The sequence below is a fragment of the Dunckerocampus dactyliophorus genome, chromosome 2, assembly GCF_027744805.1.
Source record: "Dunckerocampus dactyliophorus isolate RoL2022-P2 chromosome 2, RoL_Ddac_1.1, whole genome shotgun sequence".
Classification (NCBI taxonomy): Eukaryota; Metazoa; Chordata; class Actinopteri; order Syngnathiformes; family Syngnathidae; genus Dunckerocampus; species Dunckerocampus dactyliophorus.
In genome coordinates this window covers 46,180,599-46,206,793 of record NC_072820.1, presented here as the reverse complement: position 1 = coordinate 46,206,793, position 26,195 = coordinate 46,180,599, and the positions used below count along the sequence as shown (strand labels likewise).

At 40.8% G+C, this 26,195-nt stretch overlaps 1 protein-coding gene across 4 annotated transcripts in view; it reads right to left on the bottom strand.

Annotated features, from left to right (window-relative positions):
* LOC129173221 (dynein axonemal heavy chain 9-like) overlaps positions 1 to 26,195 on the bottom strand; it is a 262,968-nt gene that overhangs the window by 168,929 nt on the left and 67,844 nt on the right. For 3 of the 4 annotated variants that reach the window (XR_008567198.1, XM_054763939.1, XM_054763948.1), the window contains exons 29-33: positions 25,138 to 25,290; positions 24,020 to 24,145; positions 19,137 to 19,376; positions 17,335 to 17,495; positions 2,392 to 2,548 (exon numbers count right to left, since the gene is read on the bottom strand). Coding sequence is in view for 3 of the 4 variants with exons in the window: in XM_054763939.1 (XP_054619914.1) it covers positions 2,392 to 2,548; positions 17,335 to 17,495; positions 19,137 to 19,376; positions 24,020 to 24,145; positions 25,138 to 25,290 (837 nt within the window). In the remaining variant the exon portion in view is untranslated. Of the gene's footprint in view, positions 1 to 2,391; positions 2,549 to 17,334; positions 17,496 to 19,136; positions 19,377 to 24,019; positions 24,146 to 25,137; positions 25,291 to 26,195 lie in introns of those variants that run through there. The other variant, XM_054763959.1, reaches the window with a different exon arrangement.

The following is a 26,195-nucleotide window of genomic DNA, read 5'->3' as shown; positions in this document are numbered from 1 at the left end:
ACATATATATATGATATAACTTGAGAGCAAATGCCAGTTGGTTGTTGGAACACACATTAAGAACAGGAAGATATAAATGCAGACTTGCTCTTATAAAACAACATACTGACAGCAAAATACTTGGTCAGGATCCCTCCCTGCCCACATTTTACTTTCCCAGTATCATCCTCTGAGTAGTGAATCATTCTCTGGGGAGCAGCTGGATCAAGATGAAGGCTGACTTTTCTCTTCAATTTACAGGGCAAAGGAATCGTTCAAAACAGAGCTGATTCGAGGATTGATTTAACACGGGGGTGTATGTGAAAGTATGTGTATGTGCATAAGCGAATATAAGCATTGGTGTGATGCCAGTTTGTCCTGCATGTGTTCCTCCTGGAATATGTTAGCACCTCCCCTTGACACCTTGTTGTGATGTGTATAGCCACGGGTGTTGCATGCTAGGATACTGTAATAATGCACCTGTCTGGGGAAGCAGGAGGTTGCGGGATTGCAAGATGATGTTTATGCCTCCCCTGACCACTCTATATGCAGAAGGTGTGTACCAATATACATGAGTGAATAATAAATTGGGTTGCAGCCAGGGTGCAGCGAGGGCATTCTGACATGGCTCAGTGAAGAAATAACTGTCAGGTTGGAGCAAATCAGCCCGCCTTCCAACGGGGGCAGCAAACAGAAGATGCAAAGATGGAAGATGAAAGGAGAAAGACGTGAACATGAGTTGACACCTTGAATGACAATTGCATGCCATGCTGATGACAAAAGATGAAGCGATACTAGTGTGGCGTCACAGTTCAGTTCATTTTCGGTACAGTAAGGGAACAAAATGCAAAACATGAAACTCTTTAGCTTTTGTGGAAATCGCTTGAATGATTTTTAAAGTGAAACATTAAAAAAATGCAAAATTTCTCCCTAAAAAAAATCATTCTCAAGTAAATATAATTCTCTAAAAATTAAAGGAAATAAAATGAACTCCAATTTTTAAGACCAGCGGAAAAATTGCAAGAGTTTATATTTTGCACTGTTGGATCTTAAGGAGGTTGTAAGTAGAGCTTCAAAATGCCAAAAGAAGGAATGGGAGTGAGACCAAAATTTGTTTCAGTAAGCAATTTATTGCAAACAAGCATTAAAGTAAAATAGGCTGTTCATCAGCTGATCAAACGTTTTTAAAAGCACAGCTTTTAAAAGCCAATATCTTGCCAAAAATTGGATGACATTTTGTGTCAGGTATTCACACTGTCATAATCTCTTCATGGCAAAGGCAAAAAAACATTCTTTCTTTGAACGCGGTGGGATTGTTGAGCTGCATAAGCAATTTCTCTTGCAGCGCGCCATTGCTGCTGAGGCTGGACGCAGTAAGACAGTCATTTGACACTTCTGCAAACATCATGGGGGTTATTGAACAAAAAAGTTAAATGGTAGAACCAAAAAAAATGTCACCGACCCTGAGCCGGAGAATCCGATTGGCTGTCCGTCAAGACACGGGACCATCCTCAGCCCAAATCAAGGTTGTTACTGGTGCCGAGTGCAACCATCAGACTGCATCTGTGAGAGAATGGTTTTAAGCACAAAAAATGTCTTCAAAGGCTTTGTCTCCTTCAACGCCACAAAATTGCCCATTTGAAATTTGCAGGGCCGCACCAAACATGGGACATTGAAAGGTGGAAGAAAGTTTTATTCTCTGATGAGAAAAAATTATGACCTTGACAGTCCTGATGGCTTCCAACTGAGATGTTTTCCACACGGCACAGTGGAGAGGGCACCATCATGATCTGGACTGTTTTTTTTTCCTTCAGTGGAACAATGGAGCTTCAGATTGTGCAGGGGTGTCAAATGGCAGCTGGCTGTGTGGAGATGTTGCGGGGGGCATCCCTCACGCCCTCGTCTGTGTGGTAATGACTGGCTTTTTCAACAGGACAACGCTGCAGTTCCCAATGCCTGGCTGACAAAGGACTTCTTCCAGAAGAATAAGCTCACTCTTTTGGACCATCCTGCGTGTTGCCATGATCTAAATCCACATTTGGAGATCTATGGCAAGGGACGTTTACGAAAATGGACATCAGTTCCAGACAGTTGATGCCCTCTGTGAAGCCATCTTCACCACCTGGAGCAACATTCCCACTAGCCTTCTGGAAACACTGGCATCAAGCAGGCCCAAACCCTCTTTTCAGCTGATTAGCAAAAAACATTGTATTTCTATTTCAGGGGGGTTTGGAGTTTTTTGAGCTATAGTCTTAAACCTTCGATTAGTTCATGAACAGCCTATTTCTCTTTAGTGCTTGTTTGCAATAAATTGCTTATTCATTTTTTTTCCCTCACTCCCATTTCTTCTTTTTGCATTTTGAAGCTCTCCTTATAACCTCCGTTGTCCAGATGTGTCATTTGCTGGCTTACCTTGTAGTCCATTTGCTCAGAGCAGTTAAACACGTAAACCATGATGCCGAGTGCTCGCCCCAAGTCTTTGGTTGTCTCAGTTTTCCCAGTTCCTGCAGGCCCCGCCGGAGCGCCACTCATTGTCAGGTGGAGGGACTGAGTCAGGGTGATGTAGCATCTGAATGTAAAGCAGAGCAGACACACACACCACCTCAAAGCAGTGAAATCTGACAGCAAGCCACAATAAAACAAAAAAAGTGAATGAGTAAATGAACTGACTCATTTGAAAAAAAAATGTGACATGCAGAGCTTGACCTCAGGGTTTGCATGCCTGATAGCGTCTGTCCACTGTTGTCCAGTTACAACATTGCAATTAAGCATGTAGAGAATGTTGTTATTCTTCACGCCCGTCTAAAAAAAACAATCCATTCTAGGCCAATTAGAAACTGTAAATTGCCTATTGATGTGAATGTGAGTGGTTGTATATAACAGTGATTTCCAACCACTGTGCCGCAGAAACCCTGATGTTCTCACATAAGGCGCCGGGAGAGAATTATCCAATTTCACTTGGTCCGGAAATGATTATTTACTTACAGCTAGGGATGTCCGATAATATCGGCCCACCGATATTAGCATGGACAATGTCATACTGGTAGATGTCAGTACAGGGTTATTTCCCGATAATGAAAACCATTTTTTTTTAATGCTGTACAGATGAACATTTGAATGTTCTCTTGTGTTCCTGTCCGCTCTGACTGCCCTGAATTGACTGCTCCCCACGTTAGCATCTTGCAACTAGCTGTGAAGCTCAAATAAGCTACACTCCCTGAAGGACGTTCTTGCCAACTCATCGATCTTGCTCGGTAGTGAATTCACTTTCCCATGTTAATAGAAGGTACCGAAGGCTTGAATCTCCACTTCCTTGCTAACTGCTTGAGTTTCATCTTTGCACCATCGCTGCCGCCTCGATATCAATGGTTAGACAGGGAATCACACAGGTGCGGGACGTCGGTCTCATAACACATAAAAATGTGCTTCAATAAACAAACAGAGCTGCTTGAAAGGCAGCCATTTGTGGCGGTGGTGTTAATTCCACGACAGGAGATACTGTATGTTACACATATTGGTAATTAAGAGTTGGACAATATCAGAAAAAAAGTAGATGGATGGATGGATGGAGGGATACAGTCATGGAAAAAATGATTAGACCACCCTTGTTTCTTCAGTTAATTGATTCATGTTAATGCCTGGTGCAACTAAAGGTGCATTTATTTGGACAGATATAATGATGATAACAAATATAGCTCAAAAGAGTTCAATTTAAGAGCTGATATCTACCAACTTCTATGGTTTTCTTGATAATAACCAAAATCACTGAAGTTCTTACTGTATCTGAATAGCTATAGCATTGTACTGCCAAAAAATGTAACTCTTATGAGCTATTTTTGTTGCCATTGTTATATTTGTCCAAGCAAAGGTACCTTTTAGTTGTGTCAGGCATTAAAATCAACGACAAACTGGAGAAACAAGGGTGGTCTAATGTTATTTTGCATGACGACAGACAGACGGACAGACAGATACTCTCTCTGAAGCTCTGCAAAAATGTCATAATGAACTTAATCACTTCATCACAAAATAAAACAACCAAGGCAAGACATGAGAGATAAGAAAAACAAGAAAATAGAATAAGAATAAATAAAATAAATACGGAACAGATTTATAAAATTTATCAAATTTGTAGTGCAATAATATATCAGTATCGGTATTGGTTGATATCGGAATCGGAAATTAAGAGTTGGACAATATCGGCAAAAACGTGGACATCCCTACTTAGAACAAATGGTATGTTTTTTTTTTTTTGTTGTTCTTCTAGTAATACCAGTGACACACAGTCACATGTACAAGGATGAAATGTTCTTCCACTAGGTGGCAGAATGTACAGTACGTAATTAACCTATTGTCTATACCGGCTGCCGTTCCTACAACATTTTCGTTGGGTGGTGTGCCCTGAGATTTTTCTCACATCAAAAATGTACCTTGATTCAATAATTAAGAAATACTGGTCTACACAGCTGGGAAAATAAGTATATGTTTACAAAAATATGAACAGCCTATAATTTTCTTCTCTGCACCACAACGACAACACAATCACAGACCTTGAACTTGGGAAAAAGGCACCCTGTTCTTTTTAATTAATCTTAATCTCAAACACACGCATAGTTTCATTCATAGTTTCATTCATAGTTTCATTCAAACCAGATCAGACCAATACACCAACAGGAAGTTTCCTGATCATTGAGACTGCCTCCAAAGAAGGCTTTTTAGGACAAGGAACTCAGTTTACTTTAGCTCTCTCCAGCGCTGGCATTGCTTGTATCTACTCCAAATAGAATAAATTGTTAATCTGAATTTTTGACTCATTTAGTTATTTCACAGTTGAAAGAATTCAAGAACCAGCGAAGTTCCGGCCCTGCTAAAATGACTGGACGGAACAATGCTAGCATGTACTCAGTGATGAATGGTAATGGCTTACCAGCCTGACAGAGTGGCGGTGGATAAACATCAGAAGACAGCAGTGGTGATAAATGTAGCACTCCAGAGTGATAGCAACATCAGGAAGAAGAAACATGAAAAGCTGGAAAAATACCAAGGTCTGAAGGAAGTGAGGAACTGAGGGAAACGTGGAATGTGAAGGCAATAGTGTTGCCAGTAGTACTGGGGCCATGAACCCCCAAGCTGGGTGGATGGCTCCAGCATGTGTATGTATTTTTTTTTAGCCAAATTAAACATGTTCAAGCATACAAATAAATGAACTAAAATGCAATAAGACATTAACACTACCATTGAAATTGTTAATGTTGTATTCTACATTGGTCACAAGGTGTCAGGAACTGTTCGGTGAGACAAGCACCAGACTAGATTGCCAGGACAACAGGCTTTTATTGCCGCCGTTTTAAATGATCTCATAACTGGCACATAATAATCATAATAATGACATGGCTTACAGTTCCGGTCATAGCCCACAACAAGATAAAACTCAACTCTGAACCCAAACATCACTTCCTGTCCGCCACTCATTTTGCTGCCATACAAGGTAAACTGTCTTAAATGGCTTATTTTCTGTGATTATATTTTCTGTATTGGGTAATAGGAGTGTAAAGGTGACTATAGGGGTGTAATTTCATGTCTAGAGGCCTCTAATAATGTTAAAAATATGTATTTAAAAGATCGGAAACAGGTTTTCAATGCCATGATTATTAAAATTATAAAGAAGGACTTTTTTGCGGAAATTCACTTATCACAGTCGGGTCTGGGACCAGTAAACCACGATAAACAGGACATTACTGTAGCGCCAACAGCACAAAACACACACTTGGTGAATGTCTAATTTGTCTTTAAAGAACGTTGACAACCGCTCCGATGCACCGATGACCAGTCCGCATTGTACGTAAGTTTCTCCATTGTGCAGCAGTTCCTTGCTTTAATGACAAAAGCCCACCCATCATCCAGCATACTGGTGCTTTCACAATTGCATTGGCTATTCCGTTTGTCAGTCATCATAAGGATTTGGATCTATTCTGCTTGAGCTACATATGTCAGAAGAGGGGTTGGTACATTTTTGTACACAGAAGGCTTTGGCTTTGGGTAGCACTGTGTGGCCAATCCATCCATACCAACCAAGTATACAATCAACAATATGTGGAAAACACCCGCAACAGTGGTTGTTGTGTCTTTATGGAAGTAAGGCTTAGTGTGGTCAAACTATTTACTGGATCAGCTGTCGACACACTAGGACTTTAGTTTTCAGACTTTCATTTGCAATACTGTGACTTTGAAGGTGAGTGTAAATGAATGGCTTGTCTAACATTTTTTGGTCACGGACCTTGCAGTTAGATTTGTATTGTGGAATGCTGTATATCACTCAGATCCCAAAGAAATAAGCTTTATAACACCTTGGTGTTCAAATAGGGGGCAATGTAAAGCACCCGTTTTATCATATAAATACAAGACGTACAAGATGTTCATGTAGCCCTTCACTGCAACCAGCACAATACAGTTTGTACACAGCTGCTTGAAAACGTGTCTGGGACGAGCATAAAGAAAGCGTTGAACAAAATCTTTTGATGAACACAACCCAGGGGACTCAATCAGGCACTGCCTGATGGACAAATCAGAGTGCAAAATGGCACCCAAAGGGTGGATCAGTTGGAGGACAAGCAGTCTCGAATCAAAACACATTAAAATCGACATGCTGACATGGTAAAATTTAGTGCAATGTACAGCAGTTGTATGTTTACAATGACTGAATGACAACATTTCACACAGAAAAACACACAATATATGGAACAATGTGTTATACTCTTAGGCAGGGGTCACCAACGTGGTGCCCACGGGCACCAGGTAGCCCCCCACGACCACATGAGGTGCCCGCAAGCCTGCTTTTCATTCAGGCTTTCAGTTAATAATGAAAGAACAGTAGAAAGAAATTTTGTTTGGGTTTAAAATAAGCTCTGAAAATAAATGTTACAAAAATGAGTAGCTCTTGGCCATTTTCATTTTGTAAAAGTAGCTCTCACAAGGAAAAACGTTGGTGACCCCTGCTCTAAGGTGTAGCAAAATGTGAAGAGCTCACTGAAAGATGCCAGCAGTTGTAAAGTGAGTCATGGCAAAGTGGTCCGGAACCACAGCAACTTGGCCATGGAGACCAAATAAGGCAACATCAATACTAAAGCTGCACATAAACTATGCAATTTAGAAGGCACGTTTTTAAATTCAGTTAAAAACAGTTTAATCACCTGCGACAGAAAGTCAAAACTATTGATTAAAGTGCTGAAGCAGTACGCGCCGCCTGAGAGCCTTTTTTTTTTTTTTTTTTTTTTTTTTGGTATTAGTATTGGTTTAATTCATTTTGAACATGCATACAAGTTATGTTGGAATACATCACATTGTACCATTCACAGTTGCACATGTCCAAAAAGGAGAGATAAAAAAGAGATTATAGTAAGTACAAGAGTGATTAAACATAGCATTTTGTACACAGTGGTTCAGGACTCTTCTTCCTTGTACTTTGTAAACATCAACTGCTTGTATTGTTTCTTAAATTGGCTCATTCTAGTACACTGTTTGAGTTCCTTGCTCAATCCGTTCCATAATTTGATTCCACTTGCGGAAATGCTGAAGGTTTTCAGCGTTGTTCTCGCCTATACGTGTTTTCAGTTTAATTTTCCCCTAAGGTCATATTTCTCCTCTCTTTTTGAGATGAATTGCATTACGTTTTTTTGGGTAAGAGGTTATTGTTTGCTTTATACATGATTTTAGCTGTTTGGAAGTTTACAAAATCAGTAAGTTTTAAGAATTGTGGTTTTACGGCTACAGCTTATCATCTCTTGGCACGACTGGAGGAAGTAATCTAGGGCCTGGCATGATTGAATGCACACACACATGCACACGCTCAATGTAGGCACAACTTAAAATGACTGTAATGATCATGATTCATGATAACCGACACAATTCATAAAGTTTTATGATACGACTTTCCATGTTATGCCGTATCGTGGCGACAACACACTCCCATAAATGATTAATACTGTACAGAAAGAAAAACAGTGTAGTGGTCTTATTGTCTTCCTCCTCCCAATATGCGCACATCCCCCTCCCTTGCAACGCCCCTTCAAGTGTGCAAGACAACCAAAGTGTGAAAAGCTAGAAGTAGTATTGCATATGTTCTGCATGTGTTCTGTGTACAGTGTGAGGGACTTAGGAGTTAATTTACGACCCACAAAAACGTGACTTACAACTCGTGTCCGAAGACTCCAAATAATCCAAAAGTCAGACCCACAGCATTTGCTCACCCGCAAGTACATCTGTGTGAGTGATTCAGATGTATGATTTAGTTAATGCGATCGCTGCTCTCGCAATCTTGCGCAAAAAAAATATCAGAAGACTTGAAATAAAATTGGAAATAATCCACAAAGGTGGAGAAACTGCAGTAAAAGTAACAAAGTAAAAGTGTTGGAACAAGAAAACGGGATGAAGCACAAATGCTCAGTGTGACTGTATTGCATTACTGCAATTTCCCTGACTGTGCGGACTATTTCCAGTCTTATTTATAATCGTTTAGTTATTTTGCATAAAGTTGCCACTGGTTGCCATTACTTGCAAGAGGGGTGACTGCATTAATTAAATGACTGATTCTATTCCGTGGTAGTACTGACATTTTCACTGACTTTGTGGAGTATTTCCAGTCTTGTTTGGAGTCGTTCTGATTATTTTTTTTTATGCAAGGTTGCTGCTGTCATTCATATTCCCCCGAGAGCAGAGATCTCGTGAATTAAATGACACATTTGTATTACGCACTTGAATGGAGTCAAGGTGAGCGAGTGTGCTGTGGGTGTGCCTTTTGGATTATTTCGAGTCTTTGTATTTTATTTCTAGGATGAATTGTAATTGCACAGAGTTGGGTGTGCATAGAATTGTGCTGGGCCCCGCCTCTTCAAGTTGTGTCAAAAGAGGGAATGTGTGCCGTGTCTGGGCGGGATTCTGTGTGCACACACTAGCCAACCGCGCTGTGCTTTAGTTGTGAAATGGGCCCAAGCATAGTACGAATGGCCTAGTGTAAATCCAACCAAAATGATTTCAAATTACGACTTGTTACTAATCGACAAAAAGTGCAGCTTGAAATTAGCTCAAATCACACAGAGTAGGTCAATCTTATGATCAGATCACAGAAACTTTATTTATCCCACATTGGGTAAATTCCATGATTGCAACTAGGCCTGTCACGATAATCAATAACTCGATTAATCGAACGATTAAAAAAACTAAGTTGATCATTTTGCCGGTCTCGATAAATTGACATGTCCTAGCATGCATGTTTGTTTTCCTCGGCTCTTCCTCAGCTCTCTTTACCACACAGGCTGGATGACAAGAGGGTTCACTCTGCATCTTTCTCTGCGTATTGGTGCTACAGTGGAATGAACGGAGAGCGTGAACCCTCGTCTCAGAGATCAAGCCTCTTTGTCCCAGTACTACTAGGCTACTCCCAGGTTACTAGTGAACGGATTCACAGAGTGCTAGCAGCAAGTTAGCCTCGTGAGCGAGCATACGCTAATGACATCAACTGACACCAAATGAAACTGTTACACTAACATGACTAAAGGCACAAAAGCGATCGTTTCTAAGGTGAATGCCACAGCCCCAGTGTGGGAATATGAATGAACAAGGTGAGCGCATGAACACCGACGAACCATTGGTTCAAAAGTAGTGACAAGGAAGAAGGGGAATACGACAACTTGTATGCACACCTCAAACACAACCCTCCTGTCCTATTTTCCCAACTGGGAAAAAAAAATACTGCTGGAGTTGCAGCGGAGCCTTCGTCCCGACAGACAACGCTTACTGAGGCGTTTGGTCGACAAAGGAAATATAAACAAAAGAGCGCAAAATCGTGCTCCCTCAGAGTGTTGTTCGCTGTTAACGAATAAAACCCGATGTCAATGCAATTTTGTTTACAGAGGCTTTATACTCCATTTTATTTATTGTATTTATTGTTGTGTGTGCTTTTTATTGGAGTGAAAGCGAGAGAGTTTTTTCTTAACAGAGACAGGGTCTATTTTTATTGTTTTGGTTTATGATTGTGAGTTTTATTTAAGTGCAAGTTTTGTTAAACAAGTTTTGCTCATAGTTTTTTTTATAGTCTTTTTTTTGTTTAATTTATTTATGTTGTTTAATTTATTTTATTTAAAAGCCTTTGACATTCCAATTACAATGATAAATACTCTGGATGAATTAAGGTTTATTGCTTTTGATACAATGTACTCGCATTATTATGCCATATAAACGATGAAAAAATGTTGTCAATAATATCGACTATCGTCAATAACCCCCACTTGGTCTATTTCTGGTCAGATTTCTGTGATGAAGAACGCAATTCCGCTTAGTTGCTGGGGATAATTAAATAAAGAGGCTGGCTTCTCAAAACAATACCTACGAGCGGTTGCGCGATTATAAATGATAGATCATGTTCCGCAATGAATGAGCACACGCATTTTCAAGTCACAAATACGATTGGTCATCCGGGACGGTACATCCGCTGTGGCTGTTGCCCACTGTTGCAAATGACTTGAATGTTGGACTTGTATGTTGAAGAGTGCAAACTGCTGCTTTATGGCCGAAGTCTTCTTCGTGGTGTCGTACAACTTTTTTGCCGGTAATTGCATACACCAGCTTCTTCGAGCACAACACACAGAAACGAGTACCTAGCTCGCTCAGTTTCTGGCACCAGCTCCCAAAAGGCTTGCCATCTCCACCCCTTTCTTCTATCCAAGCCCAGGGACATTTGTTTTTAAGGCCGTTGTCAATTACGATGTCCTCCCCTGGTTTCATTAATTCACTCTCAGTTTTTCGGATCTGTTTTCAGTGAAACAACCGTCGACTTGGATGCTTCATTCGGCGACAACGTTCACGCTACAGGTTAACTCGGCAGAGAAAAACGAAGTGTGGCATATTGTCACGATTTGCTGAACACTGAAAACATACACAGCAGCAATTTATGTTTACTTTTGATGAATACATGTATAATTTCCGACCTGTAATTTCCAACTTTAATGCTGTTCAATTCATTTTCTACAATTCTAAGTCAGTTTTTTTTCCAACTCAAATCAACTTCTGCTAGGTCTCAACCACTCTGTGAGCCCATAGTAAGGACTGGACAGCAGCAGTTTGAGGGAGGGTCCTGGCAAGTTCATGTGTGTGTGTGTTTTTCCTGACTCATAGTTAAACGCCGGAGATCCAATGACTGGGAACAGAACCCACACTGCTTGCAACTGAAGTCAGTGGCCTGACTTATCAAACCATTTTGAACAAGGTCCAGCAAGCCCACCTCAATTAATGTAGAAAAACAGTCGCATGAAGAAAAAGTACAAATTCTACTTGAGAGATTGTCAGTGCACACGGCAAATTCGTCACACAGTCTTATGAGCACCACGGTTTATTGGTGTCTTCTGAACCGCTGTTGTGCATAACCTCATTATACGATAATAGAATCAGCGCCTGAGCTTTGATTAGCATAGAGGCTGATTAGCAATACCAGTGATTGCTTCTCCAACAGAACCTGTCAGGACTAACAAACAGTCCACCAATGTAACATCAATAAAACCAGCATCAGCATGAATGTGAACTGATGGAGACGATCAACATTTTATTGATCAGAGTGATAAACAGAACTGTTTGCTTTTGATACCAGTGGAGCAATGGTTTTAACGAGGTGCTGGTTAATAAATGATCTATGGAAGAGGGGAATATTGAAAGGCATGAAGCAAGACAGAAGCTTGGAGAAGACAAATGATCCCATCTGTACACAGTCCAACCAAATATCAGCGCCAACAGGCCTTATGGCAGTCCCCTGAAATATGTGCTGAAATCACACATTCTGTCACCAGGGCTGCTTTTTTGAAGTACTTCAGCTGCAATATCAGTCCCTCGCTTGGCAGCATTCTTCCTGCATTTTTCTGCATCTGCTTTGTGTGTGTGTTGAAGTAAAACATTTCTGGCATCATGCAGCACTTCTGGAGCTCCTGTGTTTAAATATTGATGCAAACAAGGTGTCAATAGCATCCCTGCTGTTATTGATTGATTTCTTCAGTCTAATGATACCACTGTAGCAGGAGCACGCTATACCGATTGTAGTCTGCATCGTCAGAGCAGTAAACAAGCACTACTGTTTAGCTGGCATTCATGTTTTATTACTATCCTGTTCGACAATGTGAACACGACTACATGCAAAAAATCCAGTGTTTCCTAATACACCCCTGATCAAAATTTAAAGACCAGTTGAAAATTTGCAAGACTTTACATTTTGCACTGTTGGATGTTAAGGAGGTTCTAAGTAGAGCATCAAAATGCAAAAAGAAATGGGAGTGGGCCACACACACACACACACACAAAAAAAGTGGAGTATGCAATTGATTGCAAACAAGCATTGGCATCAAAAGCTTAATACCACAGCCTTTAAAAAGTGTGCAAATGTGCAAAAATGTACCAAATGCAGTCCAATAACCATCAGATGGCATCTGCAAGAGAATGGTTTTAAGAACAAAAAACGTCTTGTCTCCTTCAATGCCACAAAAATGCCCATTTGAAATTTGTAGGAGAGCACCAAACATTGGACATTGAAAGGTGGAAGAAAGTTTTATTCTCTGGGAATTTTTTTTTACCTCGACGGTCCTGATGGCTTCCAATGTTACTGGCATGACAAGGAGATCCCACCTGAGATGTTTTCCACAATGGACCGATGGAGCTTCAGGTTGTGCTGGAGTGTCAAACGGCAACTGGCTATGTGGAGATGTTGCAGGGGTGACATGGCTGAAGGCCCTCGTCTGTGTGGTAATGACTGTCTTTTACAACAGGACAACGCTGCAGTTCACAATGCCCGCCTGACAAAGGACTTCTTCCAGCTTATTGGCAATGTGGAATTAATTTGATGTTGTGCTTAGTCCGTGATTTGGGGTGTGGGAAGGACCCGGAGTACCCAGAAAAAATGTACAAAAAAACTCATACTCATGAGAACCCAAATATGAACTGGTGTCCTCCATTTAAAGCACTAGCCACAGCTACACCCAGCAGTTCCATTTAACTAATGTCAGGAGGTAGCATTAAAAACCAAACGGGAAATAGAGGGAACAAAATAAAAGCACAAAACAGGAACCACTGGATAAAACTGAAATAAACTACTGTCTGCCTGTCTGTCATGCAGAACATGACATGCATGGTATTCATTGGACACAATGTAACATTATCATATAAGAACCAGCTTCTTAGCTGTTTCTAAAGCTGTGGATTAAACCTTCAGGCATAATGTCCCTTTTTCCTGTGGTCCATTGTCAAAATGAAAGCCAAGAACATACTGTGCAGCTGCATATGGTGAATTCTTGCTCCGTACCTGCCGATCCAGTCATCAAAGCCCATTGTTTCTGCTTTGTTCTGGCCTCAAATAGAACACAGGTCAACCTGGCAGATCTGGAGATGCATAATCACACTCTGCAGTTTGCCAAATTCTGTTGAAACCTCCATCTGAACAAACAAAAATGTTGTCCAAATTCCCCAGGTGAGTCAATCTAAAGCTTCCGCTTACCATGGACATCCACTATGATCCAAATGAAGATTACGAGTATATTCCATCCATCCATTTTCTGTATCGCTTGTCCTCACTAGGGTCGCGGGTGTGCTGGAGCTTGTCCCAGCTGTCTCCATTTTATGTACTGTATATATCACCAGTGTATACGAAAGGCAACCGCGTGTACCACTATACCACCAGGACAAACAGTAGACTGGGTATAAATTCTAATTGAGGCCAATGGATGCTTATGTTGAGTTTTCTGTTCTCATTAAGATTTTTGGATTGTATCATTATTTTACCATATCAAGTTTATTATAATTTGAATATAAATTAGCATCTGGGATTAGGCCGCAAATTATTGTTTCTCTAGCTCATTTTTAAACATGTTTTTTTTTTTTATTATTATTTATGAAAATTATAAATCCAAAATGTATTTTTGGTGTATTTGAGCTTTTACCTCACAAAGCAAAGGTGAGAGGAGGTATTGACTGTGATTTTTTGTTTTTTTGGTTTCTTTGTAATGCAGGATTACCCAGGAACTACAGCATATGACCAATGAAGTGGAGCAGTCCTGATTTATTTTGCTTGGTGAAGGATTGCACTGAGAGAGTGCCAGCAGAATCATTTAGTCTGACGGTCAATCAGTCATTTAACATAATTCCGTCACAAACTACAATCAAAACCTGAATACTTGCGTTTGAACGATAAATCGATCCGATTTGACGGGTGAACGATTAGGCTCCGCCAGGAGAAGCCTCCTGTATCCATGAGAATCAGCCATAAATCTTTATATTAACAGATTGCGGAGACATGCAGCGGGTATCGCAAGAGAAGCAATCGGTTGACAAGCGTGTCGTATAAACAACGCGAGAGCCTGGACTGCCCGCCTCCCTCCTCATTGTCCGTATGACTGTGCCATTTAGTTGCTTCGGGACGCACCTTCACCTAATGCCAAACTGTATAGTGTCTCAGGTCCGGAGCAACAGGCTTTGAAGGAGTAAATTTCTCCTCTCTCGCCACAGGACTCATCCGCCTCTCATCCTCTCCACTAGGGGCAGGGTTTTTCTTTGTGGAGAAGGACGGGTCCTTACGACCCTGTATAGACTATCAGGGCTTAAATGAGATAACAGTTAAAAATAGGTATCCTTTACCTCTCATGGACTCTGCATTTTCTTCATTACACTCCGCTAAGATCTTCACTAAGTTAGATTTACGCAATGCGTACCACCTTATACGCATAAGGGATGGAGACGAGTGGAAAATGGCTTTCAATACACCGTTAGGGCACTTTGAGTACCTCGTCATGCCATTCGGGGTTACTAACGCACCAGCCGTTGGCATATATCCGGCTTAACTCCAGAGAGGCACGTTGGTCATTATTTCTAACGAGATTTGACTTCTCTATAACATACAGACCAGGATCACGGAGCACCAAGCACCAAGCACCAAGCCCGGCAGAGATTGACAAGAATCCAGAGACTATTGCACCTGTAGCCAGGGTGTTGGGGGCGCTCTAGTGGGAGGTGGAGAGGAGAGTGGCCTGCAGTGGTGAGTGTCACTAGTACCTGCTATTCCTGCTTGGTTCTCAGCAGCGTTTTCTGTTAGCTTTTTTCCTCTTTGCTACCTTTTTTGCAGCTCCTTTAGTTTTATTTTTTTCTCCCTGTGTCACAATGTGCTAGTGACTACCAGTTGTTGTGGTTGTCACTGCGTGGTACCTGCCTTCTTCTGGCTTGTTTTTCCTGTATTGTTGCAGTTACACCTTAAGCGGGCTGGAGGCGGGGACGCTGGGCACACCTGCGGCTAATTACCCAATTCTCATTTAAGCCGACTACCCACAGCTGGCAGCCGCTGGTTCATTGTTTCGCCTCTGCTGGCAACACACCCGAGTGCTTCTGCTACCAGTCGTTGTTCCATGCCCATTTGGACCTGCCGCCTCCCTGCCGTCCAGCTAACTCCAGTGTTTGTACTTTTCTTCATGGTGTAACTTTCATTTGCCTTTTGTCTCTATTTTTGCCACAACACCATCGTTTTCCGTTTTTTGGATCTACTCTCTCTTGCACTTTTTGTCATTAAAAATCCTGAATTACCACACGAACTCTAAGCCTCTGCATCTGGGGTCCTAACCACACCGAGAACCTGACACCCTGCTTGTTCTCTGTGCAAGCAGCATTCTTAGCTCTTACCCCGTGACTGGGTCCGGGTGGTTTTTGTGTTGTACTTTGTGGCACTTGGGATCCAGTACTCGTGGCAGTGGCCGTTCCTAACTTTGACTTTATTTTTGCCAGTGCCGTACAGCATGCTTGGGGATATGATGTGCTCTTTTACCTATTTGAAAATACTCTCATATAACTGGCATCTTTATTCTATAATGTAAGATTAATGTCTACTTTCTGCATCAAATCATTCTGTTTTAAAAATATATCGTTTTTTTAAACCATATCATAAATTGTATATCTAGATTTGAATCATCGATCACAAACAGATTTACTTACATCCCTACTAAATACAGGCGAATACATCAATAATTTTATAACAAAATGAATAACTGAACATACATAATAGTGAGGAGAGGAAGATAAGACCAGAAAACTGCATCTGATGCAAAAAACATCCACCGTGATTATTCTCAGTATCAAGTAGCTTATTGTGCAGCCATTAAAGGAATGCTACAGGAAAACTTATGCATGACATGAACACACATGTCTATCTTTTCTGTGCACTTTACGATATCAAAACAAGGCAGAGGAGGGTTAGTAATGCCTACCAAGGCCACTATTAAAACATCTCCAACAAGGTTTTATGGTTCAAATTCATGCTGGAACCATGTAGTAACAGGCACACTCATAAGTATTTAATCCTAATCAGGAAGAATTGTGGCCCCTACAGATCAGGTATGTGTCCATGAAGTACACATATTAGTCTTGTCCCTTTAGGAAAGAACTCCTAAGATCGGTAAAAGGACCTCATAGACAACATTGTACACCTGCATAATGAATTACAACATGTTTGATGAGAAAGATAACTGGAAAAAATACAAAATAACAGTCAATCGCCCTCACACTGGAGCTAACCTGGTGGGGTCAGGATGATTGGGAGAAATTACAAGGGAGGTGCTGGCAAGGGGCGGCATGGCACAGGTGGTCATCTCCCAACCTGATGTTTGTGGGTTCGATCCTCAGTCTCCCCGTGACAATGCGGAAGTATACTCGGGTAAGATACTGAATTAAGTACTGACTACATGACTACATTGAGGGCGGATGCTCATTTACCATTACCATTTAATGAAGTCAAGGAAGTTGGGAGCGCAATCACCAAGAACAGTAACACACTGTGCTGTAATGGATTGAGATCCTGCAGTGCCAGCAAGCTCCACCTGCTCAAGAATGAACACCTGGATGACTCAGCCAAGGCTTTGGAGCTCTTTGGCATCAAGTGGACTCACTATGTTTAGAGGAAGAAATGGTGAATATGAAGCCAACAGCACCATCCCTCCCCAGGTAAAAACATTCTCCTTTAAGGCTTTTTCTCTGACCAAGACACAACTACAGAAGTACACAGACAAGCTCAACGCAAGCTGCATGAACTCCAACAAGACCAAGGCCATGACCGTCGCAGGAGACCAGAAAAACTGGATATCAACATCAAAGGAACCCAACTAAAGCAAGCCAGTTAATTCAAGTACCTGGGCAGCAACTAGACAGCAACTAAATTGAAATAAAATGGCCAATAGAGAGTTTGAATCTGCTGCTCCTTTGTTTACATGAAGCACTGTAAGTCACTACAGTCGACGTCACTACAGTAAAGTGTCCCATTAAATGTAACATAAGCAACAATCGGCAGCTCTGTACCTGTCTGTTAGAGGTGTGATGACCAATCGTGGCGTGTTTCCCAGGTACTCGTAGGAGTAGAGAAACTGAGCATCGCAGATATTTGCAAAACAATGCTTCTCGTTCTCATCCCAACGGTGCCTCAGCTGGGAAAGCCACACAAATGCCTGAGAATTCTCCACCTGAGGGAAAAGAAAGCGCCAAAGGTTGGCGATAAATGCTCAAATAATCTATGCTTTCTCCACTCTAATTATGTTAATCACATAGCTTGCATGAATATCTTGGGTGTATTTTTCACTGGGAATGTGTCTCAAAGGATACATTAGTGCCAGCATAGTAATGTGCACTGTATGGACAAAGGGACAGGTACATGTGGGAAGAAAATACTCTTCTTAAAAAATCGGATGGTGCAAGTGTAATGGTTCACACACAGTGTTTTCCTTATGAATACCTGATTGGCAGCCCTAATTTAGATGATTCCCTTTGGGGTAAATAGTTTAAAAATGAATACATCAGATAGAAGTGTGAGAAAATATTGATATGTCAAACGATCACGATATTGAACCTTACGATGGATTATCGACACGCTCTCGGTTTTACTTGTCGTCCAGGTGGCGCTTCTCGAGAGTGGCAGAAAACTGGAAGGAAGTCACATAAGAAGAAAAAACAAAACAATGTGGCGCCATGGTAGACTCAGGCGGTGAAGTTTACTGGAAGTTAAACTGAAAGTTTCACCAGCATACCGTAAATTCCGGACTACAAGCCACTGCTTTTTTCACACGCTTTGAACACTGTGGGTTAAACAATGGCTAATTTATGGCTCAAAGAACTACAATTCCCATAATGCAGATTCAGGAAGTAATGAACTGTACTAGTGAAGTGGACGTTGATATGTTTTGAAGTCTTATGCAGCGATTGTATTTTGATCTGACAAATCTTAACTAAGTTTGATCGAGTACTACAGCTTCTGCTTCGACTGCTTGGATCGCGGCAGCTGTTGAACTCCGATGAAAATAAGTGTCTCACGTCTCATTCATTGGGGCTAATTAGTGATGCTGGGAACACCAAGTGTAGGTAGGATTGCAAAGTTTATAGTGTCTTTCAGTGTAAATATCCCATATTACAACGTTGACACCTGCGCCTCATAGACAAGTGTAGCCTATAAATATGTAACATTTTTTTCTCTTTTAAATTTGGTGGGTGCAGCATATATTCAGGTGCACTCAATATTTCCAGTAATTTAAATCAAAAGTGTGGGCTCACTTTAGTTTTTATCATGTGGATGGGACAAAGCTGGGGAAGGAATTGCAGTACGGAAGTGCCTCATGAAAACACCACACACATGCAGGGCAACATACATGCACAGTCACCTTGTTCACCCTCACCCTTGTGGAAAAATGTGCCTAATAAGAGAAATGTAGATTTTTCTAATGAAATACAAAATGTTGTGTTGTTTATTCAAGGGACGTCTTTTACTGTCAAAATTGTACTCATGCAGCTCAACCTTGTTTGGGTCATTCTGTCTCTTTCCGGTGATTACATGACTACTGTTATACTACATTAAAAAGTGTTACTGTATTTTTTGTTTGTTTGTTTGTTTTACCCTATTGCCGTATCCAGGTATCATTTATGGTCTACCAGTATTCCAGACGATACGAGGATGTATTTGACCTTGGAATTTCTACTCTATTTGTATTCTGGATAATTCATATTCTGGCAAAACTACAAAAAAATGGTTAGATGAGTTAATTAACGATGTGTCCCCAGACTTTTATCCATATACAGAACAACCAAGGTTTTTAGATTCCTCTCAAGCACTTCACCTTCTGAGCAATCATCTTGGCGACCACGTCTCTGGCGTGGACGTCGATAGTGCAGATGGTCATGACCTTCTGCCGATCTCCAGGTGACAGCTGGCCAATCAGCATTGATATGAGGGTGTTGAGCTGAAACACCTGCTTCTTATAATACTCCTTTAGAGCACTGTCATGGCCTTCTTCCAGACGGGTGAAAGCCATGCCCACGTCTGATGTCCACCAAATCTGAGTGCAGGTCAATGCCACCTGAAAGCAGACATCACACACATGTACACTCTGCAAAAAATGTTAAATAGATCCTTGGTTTTAAGATGACTTGGATTCCCTCTGTACACAGCAGGGCATTCGTTCGATTCTTAAATAATGAACCTGAAAATAAACTGGTCCTGATAGTTTGGATCATATTTTTGTAAAGCTGGCTACTGATTTTATTACTGAGCCTTTAACCTGTATTTTTTAAGTCTCAGGATAAACATGTCCTAAAGCTTCGAAATCCGCTTTTGTCCTCCCACTGCTAAAAGGAGGTGAACCTTCAATTGTGAATAATTACAGGCCTATCTCAAAATTATGTATTTGGAAGAAAGTATTTGACAAACTTGTCTGTGAAGGAATTTTTTTAATCAAATAACACTTTAAACCCCCTTCAGTCAGGGTTTAGGAAGCAGCATAGCAATGCTACTGCTACCCTCAAAGTTTTTAATGATGTGTTTGAGGCATTGGATTCAAAGGTTTTGTGTTGCTCTGTTTAATGACCTATCCAAAGCTTTTGACACTGAGGATCACAGATTCCTGTTAGAAATTATTTTCAAGAATGGCATCTCCAAACAGATTATTTGGATAGTAGGACGCAACGTGCTCGGATGGCCGCGGTTGGTTTTACCGTTCTTGAGGTCACAAAAGGTATACCTAAAGGCTCAGTCTTAGGACCCACTCTGCTCTCAATTTAAATTAATGATCTGTGTGCAAACCTCCAAAATGCCCCATACCATTTGTATGCGTATGAGTGTACTTTACTGCCGCTCACATTTAATTGCACAGGCATTTGAATTCTTGCAATGTGCCTTTGATACTGTGCAGCCTCTCAGCTCGGTCCTTGACGGTGCATGGGATTTTCCCCAACCAGTCTGTATGTGTTTGGTGGACTTGCAGAAGGCATTGGACCGTGATCCTTGAGGAATCCTGTGGGGAGTACTCCGGGAGCATGGGGCACCAGACCACCTAATTCAGGCGGTTCACTCCCTGTATGACCGGTGTCAGAGCTTGGTCCACATTGCTGGCAATAAGTCAGACTCATTTCCAGTGCTGACTGGACTCCGCCAGGGCTGCCTTATATCACCAATTTTGTTTGTTACTTTTATGGACAGAATTGCTAGGCACAGCCAGAACGTTGGGGGGGTATTCAGTTTGGTGGCTACTGGATTGGAACTCTGCTGTTTGCAGACGATATGGTCCTGCTGGCCGGTTTCTTCAGCTATACCTGGATCGGTTCACAGCCGAGTGTAAAGTGGTTAGGATGAGAATCGGGACCTCTAAATCCAAGTCCATGGTTGGCGTGCCATCTCTGGGTTGGGGATGAGATCCTGCCTCAAGTGGAGGAGTTTAAGTACTTTGGGGTCTTGTCCACAAGTGAGGGAAGGAGGAACGCGAGATCGACATGCAAATTGGTGCGGCATCTGCAGTGATGCGGACTCTACATGGTTCACTGTGGTGAAAAGAGAGCTGAGCCGAAGGCAAAGCTCTCAATTTACCAGACGATCTATGTTCCTACCCTCACCTGCGGTCATGACTTTGGGTAGTGACTGAAATGAGTTTTCTCCATAGTGTGGCTGGGCTCTCCCTTAAAGATAAGGTGAGAAGCACTGTCATCTAGGAGAAACTCAGAGTAGAACTGCATTGAGAGGAGCCAGATGAGATGCTTCAGCATCTGATCAAAATGCCTCTTGGACGCCTCCTTGGGGTAATGTTCAGGGCACGTCAGACTGGTAGAAGGCCTTGGAGAAGAAACGCTTCAAACAGTGCCTGTGTTCCTAAATTGTTACCATAATAATAACTGCTGCGCTTTTTTAAAATTGTTCAAATTGTTAATATTTCCGTGTTTTGTTATTGTTATTTGTCTGCTTTAGTTCACTGATGTATGCTGCTGCTTTTCTTGGCCAGGTCGCCCTTGTAAAAGAGGTCCTGATCTCAATGGGTCTTGTATCTGGTTAAATAAATACATAATGTAAAATGTACCATTACACACCTATTCTGTGTCTTTCAAACGCAGCAACTGAAGATGACACATAGGTCTGGCCGTATGCGTCATAAAAGTGATTTATTTAATTGATTTCATTTCCACCATGTGTGCTTCTTCTTATCCTTTTCGGGATTTAGCTTCAATAACAACTGTCCTGTTCATGTGTTTGACTCTACATGGGATTTCATTTCATTTTTACCAATCACTCAAAGCAGACATTTGAGTCCTGGTAATACAAAAACAAGAACAAGCCCTTTGATTCATCATCCCACTTTTTAATTTGTTATGGCCCATGATGATGAGCTCATAGGTGCTTTGGTGTTACATTGCTTTATCGTTTTACTCAAACTAATTAAACAAGCTTTAGTCTGAGACGATGCATCTCAGGGCTCAAAAATGGCATTTAAGTTTTGTCATGCAAAACTATCTGAAGTCATCTGATTTAAATGTTGATTCCGTGCACTCCTGAATTAAACATGAGCCAAAGTAAAGGGCAGGAGTTTTCTTGTTAGTAAAAATGGTAATATATTGCGTAGTAAAGTCTCTGCCAACTCATTTTTGTTTTTAGTGGGGTCAGACAATTAACTCAAGTCCTAGGGCAGAATTAAAACATAATGGAAATAGTGAGCTGCACTGTCTTTACATAAGTTAGAAAATGAGTCTGGACGTTTCTAACAGACAATGGGATGGACTGTCACATTCTCTTTTTCCTTCCTGTCTTTTAGTTTGTATTTGTTCCCCTAATTGATTTCTTTTTTGTATTTTCCTCACTTAACTTGTGGTGCTAGGCGGAGGAACAAGGCACACCTACAGTTATTAGTCCGGGGAATAATAATACTTCGCCTCTCACCCAAAGTCAAGCTAGAATAGACTCCAGCTTCAAAGTCACCTGAGCAGGTTAAAAAGTACACCGTTGTGATTCATACATTACTTATTATATTTAACTCATTTAGTCCCGTTTTTCAAAAGACAAGCCCTTCAGTACCGGACATTTTAGATGATTTTGACTGATCTTTCAAGGCACACAGAATATTGTGTTCTATGGTGATATAAACATGGAACCTACCAAAAGAAAGATTGGACACTCGTCTTTCATCAGAAAAAAAATGGTTTTTTTCTACCTTTTTCCATTCTTTAGTAATCGGCAGTAAAACATAGGTAAGTTTCAGGAAAATATCAGCTCCCAACAAGAAAATGAAAAAAAAAAACGCTTTTTGTGAAAAGATACATTTCAACTATACCACAACATAAACATCACAAAAAGGGGTTGTTTTACATCAAAATAACAATTTATTTACAAATGTATTCACATTTGGAACTAAACTGTGTGTGTGCACACGTGTGAGTGTGCATGTGTTAAAATGTCCCGACAATGCGTAACATTCTGCACACTACACTCCTCCAGGCTCTTCCACTTCCTCCTTGCTGTTGCGGACTGCACTCGTTGCCAGATTTTGTTACCTGCTCTTTACCTGCTACCTGCTCCTCCCAGCATTGTAGTTTCCTTGTGCTTAGTTACTCTCTGGTCGCTTTTTGTCCACTGTTTTTATATACACCACACAGTGTTCCCTGCCAGGCTTTCTCCTGCAGTGGTGAGTACTATTCTTAGCCTGTGTTACTGCTTGGTTCTCAGCAGTGTTTTCAGTTAGTATTTTTTTTTTCTGCTACCTTTTTTTGCAGCTCCCGTAGTTTTTCTAGTTTTTCCCTGCTAGTTATCCGTGCTAGGCAGCGTTCTTAGTTAGTATTTTTCCCCCGTAACAAGGTCCGGTTCATTTTGTTTGTACTTTGCATGTTTGTGTTTTTCTGTGTTTTTCCACTGTGTGGTCTGCTTTTGTTAATACATTTTTTTCTCTGCAATTGGGATCCAGTAGTCTTGGCTGTGGCCAGCCGTAACAAAAATAATATTAAAATAATATAATGTGGCGCCACTAAAACGATATGGCGGGCCAAATGTGGGCCTTGAGGTTGATACCTGTGCTCTAAATTGTCCTAGGTGTGAATGCAGTTGACTGGCGACCAGTCCAGGGTGTACTCCGCCTCTCAGCCAAAGTCAGCTGGCATGGGTTTCATGTGACGGAATATCGATATATTGCGATATTTAACCCTACGATGGGTCTCTGATGCACTCTCTCCATGTGTTTGTTTTTCCATTACTATGAAAATACAGCCGCTATATTGTGTTGAAAATAGTGTCACTGTTTGTCAGACACCTAAAATAAAATCCTGTTTGCACTTCTGTTGCACCAAAACAGTCTCATTGTTTTTGCACCATTGCTGGTTGTATTTTGTTTGTATGCTGCAAAATATCCACCCATTTTTAGTACTGCTTGCCCTCATTAGGGTGACGGGTAAGCAGGAATATAAACTTTTCCATTCATTTTTTGGGGGTTTTGTTTCACCCTATATTATTGCAAATTGTATCCTTTTGTGAGGTACCCTGAGAGGACGAGCGGTGTGGACGGATGGCTCTAATAATGCAGTATATCACACTAATAATCAATCCGTACAATGTGCTGAGGGCCAATAAAAAAAAAATGCTGCGAGCCAAAAATTGAGTTCGGTTTATATTTGACCCAGCTCTTGTATTGGCTCTCATTAGATGATGTACTTGTATCTAATGTTGTGAGCGCACACTCCTAATGAGTCCTTTTACCTGAGCTGGATAATCAAACACCCACTGTTCTCTAGGTTTGTCCTCATAGGTCGTCACTGCCTCTGTCATCTCGTGACGCACAGTGGAGCGCATGGTGTCCAAAACCCGGTTCAACCAAACCTCCACCTTACACAACAGAAACACACACACAAGGAAAAAAATTTAGAAAAATAAGCAATAGTGACAGGCTCTCTTATCAAGGGAGGCCTTACATTATATTATATATATATAGTTAAATAACATAATTGAATATATATATTGATAAAGTGGGAAAAGCAAAGGTATATACTGTGTGTGTATATTTGTATATACACACTCCTGATCAAAATCTTAAAACCAGTTGAAAAATTGCTAGAATTTGCATTGTGCACATTTGGGTCTTAATGAGGTTTTAAGTAAAGCTACAATATGCAAAAACAAGAAGGGGGAGTGAGACAAAAAGCACTTTAAAAAAGTAATTTATTGAAAACAACAATTAAACAGAAATAGGCTGTTTATCAGCTGATCAAAACTTTAAGACCATCGCTCAAAAAAACAACAAAAAACTCTCCAAACCAGAACAAAACATGTTCTCAGTAGGACTCAGTAATGAGTAGCTCCACCGTTCTTGTTCATCACTTCAAAAATGGGTTTGTGCATGCTTGATGCTTCTTAGCTTTAGCCATCAGGAGGGCATGACAGTGTGAATGCCTGACAGAAAATGAACATTTTGAGCATATTTGGGCTTTTATAGCATGTGGTCTTAAACTTTTGATCAGGTGATAAACGACCTATTTCAGTTTTTTTTTGTTTGTTTAAATTACAGTTTTTTGTCTCACTCCCTCTTCTTGCGTTTGCATATTGTAGCTCTACTTAAAAGCTCATTAAGATCCAAATGTGCAAAATGCAAATTCTAGCAATTTTTCAACTGACCTTGAACAGGACTGTATATAACGGAGGATTTTGGCATGCAAACTCACAGCGGCTATGACTCAGTCCACCTCATTGGTGTATGTTGTGTGTAATTTACAGTATATGAATTTTAATTGGCGTTTTTCCATATAGAATGATATAAAAAGTACACATATGTATCGGGCCTTAATATGACATGAAAACAACATTCTAATATTGTATTGTACCTGTCCAGAACAGTCACAGGGCTGATTAAAGGGGACATACTCCTCTTCTTTGCTGTACATGCCCAGACCAGTCTTAGGAGGATTCCCCTGCCCATCTGCTTCCAACTGCAGTTTAGTCATGTTGTCGAAGAGCTTAGACAGATGTTTCTGGACCTGGGTAAACACATACTTGTACATGTTAAGCTTGGGCTCAAGGTACAGAATGGCAATGTTTTATTGCAGTTTTGTCCCATTTGATAATAGAAGGCATGCTCGACTGCATGCTTCTTCTTAGAGAGATTTAGTGGGAAATTGTGTTTAACAGCAATGTATTTCTGATAGTAGAATTGCCTTGATGACAGACAAAGCCAACTGCAAAACCATAAGCAACATTGCCTCAGTGTGGACGCTGAAGGTGCTACAATAGACAACAACTGACGCTGGAGGCTGAGAGAAACTGCAGGGGTAAAAGGTGCAATCAATTGAAAATACAATAGATGAGAAAAATGACAAAAATAGATGAGAAATACAATGGTTTAATTTAACAATAACACCATTACACTAGTTGTAGTTTGCAGTGTGCAACATGCTGTGAGGTGTATGTAATAGGATGCTCCTCTTAAGTTGCTAACTAACATTATAGATGTTTTTTAGTTTTTTTTTTTAGTTTTTTTTTTACAATTGAGGTTCGAGCAGTTTAAAATAAAACAAGGAGACCTGATATGGACAAATGCATCAAAACGGCAAGAACAAATACAGTGGTGTGAAAAAAGTTCCTGATTTCTTATTCTTTTTGCTTGTTTGTCACACTTAAATGTTTCCGATCATCAAACAAATGTAAATATTAGTCAATGACAACACAACTGAACACAAAATGCTGTTTTTAAATGAAACTTTGTATTATTAAGGGAGAAAAAAATCGAAACCCACATGTCCCTGTGTGAAAAAGTGAACCTAATAAGTGGTTGGGCCACCCTTAGCAGCAACAACTGCAATCAAGCGTTTGTGATAACTTGCAATGAGTCTCTTACAGCGCTGTGGAGGAATTTTGGCCCACTCATCTTTGCAGAATTGTTGTC